The sequence below is a fragment of the Triticum urartu genome, chromosome 4A (assembly GCF_056163025.1).
Source record: "Triticum urartu cultivar PI428250 chromosome 4A, HENAU_Tu73, whole genome shotgun sequence".
Classification (NCBI taxonomy): domain Eukaryota; kingdom Viridiplantae; phylum Streptophyta; class Magnoliopsida; order Poales; family Poaceae; genus Triticum; species Triticum urartu.
The window spans coordinates 326,662,116-326,673,362 of record NC_141876.1 but is presented as its reverse complement, the minus strand read 5'-3'; the positions used below and the strand labels follow the sequence as shown (position 1 = coordinate 326,673,362).

Here is an 11,247-nt window from a genome sequence, read left to right as displayed (position 1 = left end):
GCCGCGACCAAGCGGCAGGAGGCCTTGAAGGTGGACGCCATCCGAAGGACCCCGAAGCAGCGCCCGATGGTGTCCGCATAAGTGTTTTGGCTGGTCTTGATCATTTTTGTCTTGGCTTTTCTTCTCTTGCGGGTTTCTGTCGTGTATTTGCTTCTTTCTCGCAAACTTTTCATTTTTCTTTGCAAGGCTCCCCTCTTCGTGTCACGAGCCCCGTCCACCTCGGTGATTGGGGCAGCGGGCGGCCCTAAAGATGCCCGCCACCTAGACCCAGCCGCCGCCCTCCGGGAAGCGATGGAGAGGAACGCGCGGGAGGCGCATCAGGAGCGGGACGTCGCGGCTCACGCAGAGGCGGAGGCAGCAGACGCGGAGCGGGTGGAGGAGCCGACCCGCAACGTGGTTTCGGGAGCCACCAACCCGCAGCAGCCTGATCCGCCGATGAAGGAGGCCCAGGTGCCAACTGGAGGCGCCGGCGTCGACCAGACGGCCCTGGAGCGGGGAGGAGCCGACCCCATCATTCCAGAGGCGGAAGTGCCTCTGCGCACGTCGAATGGTGGCGAGTGGGGCAGCCAGCCAAAAGTGCCGGAGGTGCCGCCATCTGGCGCCGAGTTGGTGGTGAGTCGGGCTGTACCGACCCGTGCATTCATGCGCCGGCGTCTAGCGCGGGCGGTTTCTGCGCCGAGGCCGATGGAGGTTGGGGCTGCGAGCTCATCGGCGCCTGATACCGAGGCTAAGATTCCCGCTCGGCCTGACTGGACGTTGGGAGCAGGCTCGGCCGTACTTAATGTCGCGGAAAAGGATGTCCTGGACCAGTTCAACGCCCACGGCGCCACCCTCCTGAAGTCCAGGAACGAGCTGTTGGTGAGGCAAACGGTCGTCTGGGTATGCTCTTGATCTTGCTTTCAATTCTTGTAATCTTCTGTGGGGGCGCGCTAGCGCACCCACTGGGTGTAGCCCCCGAGTTCCATGCCAGCTGTTGAGCAGGCGGGTTGGAACTTCAAGCCGTGCTCTGAATGTTGAAGTGTTGCTTTTGTTGCAGGACTACCACAACTTGTGTGCGGCTGCCTACAACTTCTAGAACTAGGCGATGGCCGAGCGGACCGCTGATCTGAACTAGAGTCATGGTAAGTAGGCCGCCTTTCAGTGGGGGTGCACTAGCGCACCCACTTGGTGCAGCCCCCGAGATTCGGGCCGACTGCGGAGTAGTCGGGCCGGATCTTCCTACAACTTCTTGTCTTATGTGGATGCTTGACGTTTCTTTCTTGTTCTGGCAGAGGTCGCCGCTCAGCTGCGGACGCACGTGGGCAAGCTCAAGAGCGAGCTCCATGCCAAGGAGCAGGAGCGCAGCCAGGCCACCAAGGAGTGCGACCGGCCTGCGAACGAGCTGGCGGAGGTGGGCGGGCACAGTCATTCCACCGAATCAGCCCCGAAATCCAGGCGAGCAGCTCTTGGCCATCAAGATGCGCCTAGAGCCAGCGCACCGTCTGCTCCACGGTCTTCAACGCGTTGAGTCGCAGGTCCTGGCGGGGCTCTGGCCGGATACTCTGATTCCTGGGACTCCTAGTCGGACCGCCGACTGGCTAGAGGTGGCGGACGAGCGGTTTGAGGCCTGGAAGGGCGCCGCCGCTCGGGCAGGCGCTCGGGCAACGCTGGAGTTCGTCAAGGCTTGGTATCCAGACGTGAGGTTGACCCAGCTGGCCACCTTCCGTTAGGAGGCCGGGCCGGACTTGGAGGTGGCGCGCGATGATATTGTCAAACACGCGACGGCCCTTGCCGACTACGCCGACACTGGCATCTTCATCCCGGAGCTGGCGGCAGAAGGCACCAAGGTGCCGCCCTCTTGGTTCGGGCTGAACCCGGATGAGGGGGAGGACTCGGCGGAGGAGATCGCCTCTAGCGACGAGGACTAGGAGGGCGAGGACAGGGACGATGATGATGACACCCCGGATGACGAGATGCCCCATCAGTCGGTGCTGCCGCCACCGCCGACCCATTCATGCCGCCTTCTACCCCCTGGCCTAGGTATCTTTTTAGTTTTTTGTCTTGTACTTGGATGAACAGGTTAATCACGCACAATTCCACCCACTGGGGTGTATTTGAAACTTTATTGAATGCTGGCCTTGAGCCTTTTGCTATGTAAATAATTTATTTCACACATGCTTGTGCTTTTGCTGGGTTCCGGCTTGGTTTTGCCTTTGCTCTGTGTGGCTTTTTCTTTTGCTGCCTTCTGTTGGCTGTCGTCCTGCCAGCCGGACAGCCGCGCTGCGATCTGTTGCCGGGTCAGGGACTTGGCTGTTTAGAATAAGCAAGTTACTTCAGTTTCCTAGAGTGTGATGAGTCAAGCAAGAAGCCGGCCGACCGACTACTGAGCAGCCGGACAGGTGAGGCGAGTGGCCGGCTTGGGCCATGTTCGTGTTCTTCCTTAGTCATTTTTCGTGTGGACATCGTTTCCGGACTTTAGCTCTTGCCAGCCGGACAATCGCGCTACGAGCTGTAGCTGAGGCGAAGATAGGGCTTAGGTGTCGGCACAATACTTAGCCGACTTTGGGTGGTTCCAACTTAAGTCTATGCGGCGAGCCCCCGGGCCGGCTGACCGGACCCGGGCAGGGTGAAAGAATGAAATAACACATTCATAGACGAGACTTATCATATAGATAAAAAAGGGTAGGCCCCGAGTGCACCTCAGGGGACCTGTTGTCTTTTCTTAATACAAAAGGTAGCATGGTACATACACTGCATCAACTATAAAATCAGCGGAGAAGATTTGCGTTCCATGGTCGTTCCGTCCCCTGGCCCGAATTTTCCCTCTTGCGAGCCCTAGGCTTTGCTACGTCGATGAGGTAGTAGGATTCGTTGCCCAGGGCCTTGCAAATGATGAAAGGCCCCTCCCAAGGAGCCGAGAGCTTGTGCTGGCCGGCTGTCCGCTAGATCAGCTGGAGCATAAGGTCCTTGTCGTGGGAGTAAGTCTGACAATAGAATAGGGGGTACGTAGGAGGAGGAAAGATCTTAGCTACGGCGAGGTTGTGCACGCATGGTTTATGAGTTCACGCCCTTCTCGGAGTAAGTAATAGCCCTACGTCTCGATGCCTAGAGACTTGGTCGACTGGATTATGCGTGAGAGTTACAGGGGGTGCGAACCCTTGTGCCAAAGGAGGGGGGTGGCTTATACAGAGTGCGCCAGGACCCCAGCCATCCCACGTTTCATAGGGTTCAACATAAATCAAGATAGGGTATTACTGGTAATGCTAGTTATAAAGAGCTATAAAAGATCTTTAAGACTATAGACTGGACGCCTGACCGTTGCCATCCCGAGTGACTTTATGCCTTCTATATTCCGAGTGGTTTCTTGTATGGTCGAGTGACTTCATCTTGGTCGAATGGAATTGGGATTTCCGAGTGAGGTTGGGGGTCGAGTGGATTGCACTCCTTGGTTAACTCAGTCGGTTTCTTCTGTTGTATCTTGAATGTCTTTGACTTTAGGGCAGTGTCCTTGGGTAAGGCATCTAGGTCAGGCCTATGACCCTACCCTAGGTACATGGCATCGTCATTAGCCCCCGAATGGATTGAGGTCCGAGTGAAGAAAGAGCTAAAGTTGATTCCAACTCGATTCCTTACTTTAGAGGTATTTTATCTGAGTCTGTGAATCATGTTGAAGCTTCGATCTTGTTTCAGTCACCTCTATTGATTCAGAGGTTGTCGAGTGAGCTAAACTGATAAACTTCGAGTGTTGATATGGTATGAAATATTCGGCATGATATCACATATTTGAAATTTCAGGAAAGCGCGAGGGACGGAGCACGCCGTAGTAAACAGAGTGGATAGATGAGGATGCCTCAATTATTGTGCCGCCTTTTCCGCCACTTATCGGGCGAGCGCCTGCTGCGGGATATGATTAGATCGCTTGGGCCCACTCTTCAGCCACTCGAATGTGGCCTCATAATAGTGTCTTGGCCGAGGCAAAGCATGATGCACCCTAATCATCCCCTTCTTCCCCTGCTTCTCCACCACACTCTCTGCCATCTTCGTCGTCTCTGCTCGCCCGCGAGCAATCCGTCGCCATGGGCAAGGACAAGACGGCGGCCCTAGAGCGCAAGAAGGCGGCGGCGGTGAAGGCAAGAAGACGAGTCGGGGGTCATCGTCGAGGTTTGGTCTGCCGCCTGGTTGGAACCAGGGGGACTGGATCCGCTCCATGATAGAAGGAAGACTTGGAGGACCTGGCCAGTGGAGGCTTGATCTCCCACGGGTCTTGGAGGTTGCCGAGGAACAAGACCGAGCCTCGACTGCAAGAGGGTGAGTGCGTCCTCCTTGCTAATCATGTCGACCGGGGTTTCACTCAGCCTCCACATCCTTTTTTCCGGGGTGTCTTGAACTTTTTTTGGTGCCCAACATCATCACGTCTCCCCCAACACAATCACATACCTCGATGCCTACATCTCTCTGTGCGAAAACTTCTTGGGCTGTCGACCGCATTGGGGTTTGTCCAAGCACATCTTTACTTGCCATTCTCAGTCTGTGAAGAAGGCAAGTCTGAATGACGAAAAGACGCACATGATCCAAATGTGCGGGGTTTAGGGATTCAGACAAGGGATAGGAGTACTTTTCCAGCCATGACCCTTCCTGACTCAGTTAGAGGGTGGCAGTCAACCTGGTTCTACTGCCGAGACGTTCCGACTCCCGGTCAGTCCATCGGTCTTCCCCCCTTCACCATGGACCTAGTCCGCCAACCGTCTTCTCTTATCGTGACTCCATTAGAGAAGGGAGAGGTGTCCATGGTAGTCAACCGGGTAGTCCAACTGCTTCATGATGGGTGACTGGCATGGATTTGTTGGAAGTGTTTCTCACTAGACGCATCCAGCCCCTTCAAGCTCGCGATCATCCGATGTGGATGTATTTGGGCCCCAGCGACACCGCTCAGGTTGACCCAGAGGAAGTCTCCAAGGAGATGGTGGAGCGGTGGCTGCGGAGCATCACTAGAAATAAAGACAACCCGAGGGAGTCCAGGAGAGTTGCCCCATATGACACCGAAAACGAGCCGGAAAAGGTCTGACCTTTGTTACCGAGTGTATTTTTATTCTGACTTGCAACTGTCCTTGAATCTGATTGATGCCTGTTTGACTCCTCACCTTGCAGATTTATACTGAGATGTATTTGATGCCGAACGGTGAGAAAGTCCAGGAGGGAACGGAGAGAACATACGAGAGCGGCAACTGGCAATCCCCCGATGACCATGAAGATGGTAGTGACAACTCGGGTGGCAGTTAGGAAGTCGAATCACCACCCCGCTCAGAGCGTCGATCTAAACAATCTCAAGACCTTGTGGGCGGGCGAGAAAAGGCAGCCCCTCGAAGCGCACAAGTGCAAAAACGCACTCGGACTTCGTCTCCGGCGCCATCCAAAAAGGCCGTCAAGCAGCTCAAGACCGCCCATTCAAAGCTTCAGAAGGCCTTGCCTAGGATCAAGGTGGATGTTCCTGTCGCTTCTGCTTAAGTGTCTTGCTTTCTCTCTTTGCTTTTGTGTCACTGGGGAACGTCCATATTACATTTGACTCATTCTCTTGCTTGACCGAGTGGGATCTAAAACTTTCAGTGCTGCCACTTCTGGGACCTCCATGAACATTTACAAGAATGAAGATGATGAGGAAACTAAAGACGCGGCTACTTCCAAAGTGGGTACGACTCTTGCCTTCATTTTGCCAATGGAACCGACGGTCGACTGAACTCTTATGATTGAGTCTTTTGTAACGCCACAAAAGGTCATTGACCTTCCGGAAGATGATGAAGATGAACCCCAGAAGACCACGGGATGGAAGAGCAGGACTTCGAGCAGGAGGATGCCTGCCAGCAAGGTTCCTCAGTCGACATCAGCATCAAAACCAGTGATCCAGCAATCCGGAGATCCAATTCGGGCTTTTGTTTCTTTTGCCGACCCTGTGTTAACTATTCGTCCTTCGGCGTCGACCACTCAAGTCCTTGCTCCGTCTGTTGTAGAGGCCGGCAGGTGTTGCTTGGAGCTGAAGCGTTGGCACCCCTTGCACTTCTGGACCAACTTCTTGGCATCGTCCAAAGCAGTCGGCCAGAAGAAACCATGGCAGAAAGCTTTGGCAATGAGGGATCTCGAGGCGGCATGGTGGCCGCATTCGCCTTGATGAATATCTCAGAGGATTGCTATGCCAAATCTAGAAGACACTAGTCACACTTCACGTGACAAGTTCTCTATTTACTATTGTTTATGCTGCTACCTGGTGTTACACTTGCCGGGCCAAAATCTCATCGGCTGGTAGCTCTCGGCTCACCAGAAAGTTGAGGATGGGCTGTGCCCAAGATGGTGCTTCTACCACTGTCATGACGGCAACCGGTACCGAGACGATCGGGTTGGGAGGCGGCGGATCGGAGCCGGCCGTTGCTTGCTGCGTTGCTGAAGTCCCCGGGCCCAGTGCTGCAGTCCCCGCGCCAGGTTCTGAAGTCTCCAGGCCGGGTTGGAGTGCCGCAGCCCCCGGTCCACTTGCCGAAGTCCCCGGGCCGACTGCTGAAGTTCCCGAGCCGGATCCGACTGCTCCTGGGCTAGCCGGCATGAAGATGCACTCTGATTCCGGAGAAGGCTTGATAGACGGCTTGCGCAGGCACTGCAGGGAGACGCCGGCTGGTATGGCCTGCCGGATGGAGCTAACCCAGGCCAGGGCATCAGCTTGCTCGTTGTTGGCCCATGGCACGTGGAGGAACTCGCACCCGTCGCAGTGCCCGCTGAACTATTGGACGAGGAATCGGTAGCTCACCATGTTTGCGTCCTTGGCATCCCAGTCGCCAGAAGACTGCTAGACCACCAAGTCCGAGTCACTATAGCACAGAATCCGGCAGATGCCGATCTCCTTGGCTAGCCGGAGACCATGGACGAGTGCCTTGTACTCAGCCACGTTGTTGGAGGCGGCAAAGTGGATCTGCAACGTGTACTTGAGCATGTCACTTTTGGGAGAGGCGAGGAAGTTGCCGGCTCCCAGACCGGTGCGCATCTTGGAGCCATCGAATTGCATCCGCCAGTGAGTGGAATCCGGTGCTAGCGGCAAGTACTGGGTCTCGGCCCAGTCGACTAGGAAGTCGGCCAGCACTTGGGATTAGATGGCGGTGCGGGGCCTGTAGAGGATGGTGTGGGGAGCCAGCTCAAGGCCCACTTTGCCACCCGGCCTGATGCATCTCTGTTGCCTATGATCTCGGCAAGGGGGGCGGTACAGATGACCATGATGGTGTGCTCCTGGAAGTACTACTTGAGCTTCTTGGCGACAAAGTACACGCCGTAGCACATCTTCTAGAAATGGGGGTAGTTTTGCTTGGAGGTGCACAAAACCTCACTCAGGTAGTAGACTGGACTTTGGGACGGCTGTGCCTTGCCGTCTTCTGGGCGCTCGACCACGATCACGGCGTTGACCACCCGGCTGGTGGCGGCGATGTAGAGGAACATGGGCTCCTTAGCAGCCGAAGCAGCCAGGACATGCGGCGTGGTCAGCATCTGGTCGAGCTGGAGGAAGGCCTCGTCCGCCTGGTCGGTCCACTCAAAGCAAGTGGTCTTCTTCATCAGCTGGTATAAGGGGAGGGCCTTCTCGCCCAGCTGACTGATGAACCGGCTAAGAGATGCCAAGCACCAAGTGAACTTCTAGACGTCCCACAACCGGGTCGGCCTCTACATCCGCTCAATAGCCTTGATCTTCATGGGGTTACACTCGATGTCGCGCTCGGGGACAAGGAAACTAAGGAGCTGGCCGACTGGTACTCCGAAGAAAGATTTCTTTGGGTTGAGCTTGATTTGAGAACGGCGCAGATTGTCGAAGGTCTCCTTGAGATCCTCCAGAAGGGTGCCGCGCTTCTCCGTCTTCACCACAATATCATCTACATAGACGTGGGCATTTATGCCGAGGTGCTTGCGGAGGCACTTCTGCATGCAACGCTGAAAGGTGGCACCGGAGTTTCTCAAGCAGAACGTCATGGTCAGGTAGCAGAAGGCTCCGAATGGTGTGATGAAGGTGGTCTTCAGCTAATCGGCCGGGTTCAGCTTGATCTGGTGGTAGCCGGATTTGGCATCCAGGAAGGACAGCAGCTCGCAGTCGGCCATGGAATCGATTACTTGATCTATCTAGGGCAAGGCAAAAGGGTCCTTGGGGAAGGCTTTGTTGAGGCTTGTGTAGTCGATACACATACGACCCTTGTTATTCTTCTTCAAAATGAGGACTGGGTTGGCAAGCCAGTCCGGGTAGAACACTTCCATGATGAAGCCGCCTGCTAGAAGTTGGGCGATCTCTTCACCAACAATCCTTCTCTTCTCTTCTGATAGGCAGTGGAGGGGTTGCTTGACCAGCTTCGCATCCGATCTCACATGTAGCTTGTGCTCGGGGAAATCCGTTGGAACACCCAGCATGTCCTTGGGGGACCATGCAAAGATGCCTCAATTCTCACGGAGGAAATCGACGAGCTCGCTTTCCTATTTGCGTTCGAGGTTAGACCCCATGAGAGCAAATCTCTCCGGGTGTGCCAGATCCACAGCGATCTTCTTGGTTTCCTTGGCCGACTGGAAGGAGCCCTGGGCCTCCACATCCTTGGGGTTGGATGATATGGCCGGCTGCTCGCGGGCCATGGCCACCTCCCGATCAAGGAGGCACTTCTCTTCGGTGATGACGAGGGACTCGGCCAGCCGATTGCTGGGAGCGGCCCACGCGAGCGACTACCAGTAGTCACCGGTGATAGTGATGATGCCCTTGGGACCATGCATCTTCATCTTGAGGTAGGTGTAGTGCGGCACCACCATGAACTTGGCCAGTGCAAGCCGGCCCAAGAGCGTGTGGTAGGGGATGTCCATATCAACCACGTCGAACCAGATTGGCTCGCGGCAGAAGTGGAGCTTGTCACCGAACAGGACGTCGATCTTGATCTTGCCGATTGGTAAGCAGGAAAGTCCGGGTACGATGCCATGGAACACAATCCGACTGGGCAGGAGATGCTTCTCCTTGATGCCCAGCTTCTCCATGGTGTCAAGGTACATGACGTTGATGTTGTTGTTGCTGTCTATCAGGATCCGGGAGAAGCGGCAAGCCCGCCTCTTCATTGAGAAGGTGGAGTCCAGCACCATGGCATAAGCACCCGGCAAGGGCATCACGATCGCCTGGTCTTCACGGCTCCAGCTAATGGGCCTCTCGGACCAATGCATGAATTGGGGGTCCTATGAGGCGACAACATTAACCTCGCGGTGGTGCTAACACCGGCTATGCTTGTCGTCGGTTTCATTGGTGAAGATGATGTAGGTGGTGTTGGCATCAGGAAACTCATCTTGAAGCATGCCGACTGGCTGGGGTTCCGGCGGCGAAGGAGGCGGTAGCGCCAGGCCGGCTGGAGGAGTCGGCAGGCCCTCGCCCTTGGCAATCCGGGCGAGCTAGTTGCACTTCCGAGTGGTGTGGTTAGACGGCTTCGCGCCGCTGTGGAACTTGCACGGGGCGTCGAGGGCTTTCTCAAAGGAGAAGGTGGGCAGCCAAGCAGCCTTGCCGCCCTTCTGACGCTTGGGGCCGAGTTGCCCCTCCGGCTGTTGGTCTTCGACTGTTACCACTTGCCGGCTGCTTGGCCTTGCGCTTGTTGTTGTTTGACTATTGGCGCCGGTTGGAGTCACCAGCCGGCATGTGAGGAGCCGACAGGAGCACCTTTCTGGATGCATCAACCCGGATTTCCGACTTCATGGAGGAGTCGACTGTGGCGTACTTGTCCGCCACAATCGGGAGCTCATCTAGTGTAGCCGGCTCATCGCACAAGAGCTTGTGCTTGAGCAGAGTTCCTTCTCTGCACCCGACGATGAAGTACTCAATGTCCTGCACCTCGTGCACCCCTTTGTAGGAGTTGCGCAACTCGGCCCAGCGCGTTAGGTAGTAGTGGATGGACTCAGTCGGACCCTAAACACACATGGAGAGTTTGCGAGGCTTGGGCGGATGCTTCTAGGTACTGGTGAAGTTGCGGATGAAGACATCGGCGATGTCCAACCAGCTATTGACGCTGTAGGGCTTGAGGATGTTCAGCCATGTCCAGGCCATGCCCTGGAGCATGAGCGGAACATACTTTATGGCAACACGCTTGTTGCCGTTTGCTATGCTGACGGCCGTGCAGTAGTCGACCAGCCAGTCCTCCGGCTTCACGGAGCCGATGTACTTGGTAGTATCTCCAGGGAGCGAGAACCATTTGGGGAAGGGCTCGTCGTGAATGCGGGGGCCGAAGCAGGCTGGGTCGATCGTATCCTCCTCCTATACGGCCAGGGATCGAGTGAGCCGCTCGATCTGGTGGCACGCATCGTTCTCTTCAACTCGTTCATGGGGGCCCAGCTCGCCTCTGAGAGTCGGATGATCCACAGGCGGCGGAGAGGGCAGCCTCTCCCCACTAGGAGGAGGCAAATGATCATGCCACCGTTCCCCCACTCGTTGACAACCATGTTGGCTGCGCATGACCGTAAGACGATTACGCTGGCTGCGGCTAGCTACCGGCTCTGGGTCTTGCCGACCGCGACCACCGCCTATTGGGGATCGGGAGGTTTCTCCATGATCATTGTAGGGGGGGATGGTTTTCAGCTTCCTTGTCGGCTTCCATCACGCGATGGCACGCGTCTCGCTACGTGGTTGCAGCATCAAGGAGCTCCTGGAGGCGTGCCATTTGGCTGCACCGCTTGTCACCTTCCAGGTTGTCCAGTTCTTTTGCTGCCGTCCGGGCGGCGCACAGGTTCTCCACTTGAGTAGCGTAGACTGGGCGTCCGTGTCCCAGCATGCTGGCTATGGCCGCGCCGTGTTTACGAACTGTTCCGGCTCGCCTGCGCTCGCCAGCAGCCCGTGTGCTGCGTGCAATGCGGTTGATCTCGCGCTGGCAAGCCTCAGTGCGGCGCTTCATGGCCCCCATCTTGTTGGCGCTGTCGAGGAGCATGACACGGAACGCTTCTAGTGTCGCCGTGTCAGCGTTGGCAGTGACGGGGGTGGCAAGGTCCTATAAGGCAGATCGCAACGGGTCCAAGGCTGCTCCAACGGAGTCCCCGGTGCGGCTGGTGACCATCACCTCCGCGATGATGCCGGCGTTGGCGCCGCTGGAGACAGGAGGGAGCGGGTCATCGATGATCACCACGTTGATAGGGAAGGCATTTGTGAAAGCCACGTCAGATTCGATGAGCATCTCAACGGGCTCGATGAAGGTGTTGATGGAGCCAACGGACTCCAAGTCGGAGGCAGGCTCGTCAGCGATGCAGAGC

At 56.3% G+C, this 11,247-nt stretch overlaps 1 protein-coding gene across 1 annotated transcript; it reads right to left on the bottom strand.

Moving 5' to 3' along the window:
• Positions 1 to 8,703: 8,703 nt before the first annotated feature.
• Positions 8,704 to 9,108, bottom strand: LOC147975738 (uncharacterized). The gene has a single exon (XM_087520558.1). The coding sequence runs from the start codon at positions 9,106 to 9,108 to the stop codon at positions 8,704 to 8,706; it is 405 nt and encodes a 134-aa protein (XP_087376684.1).
• Between the last annotated feature and the right edge of the window lie 2,139 nt (positions 9,109 to 11,247).

What these genes read in the sequence shown, in the direction of transcription:
- LOC147975738 (XM_087520558.1), bottom strand. Translation starts at nt 9,108, where the DNA reads ATGGTGCTGGACTCCACCTTCTCAATGAAGAGGCGGGCTTGCCGCTTC.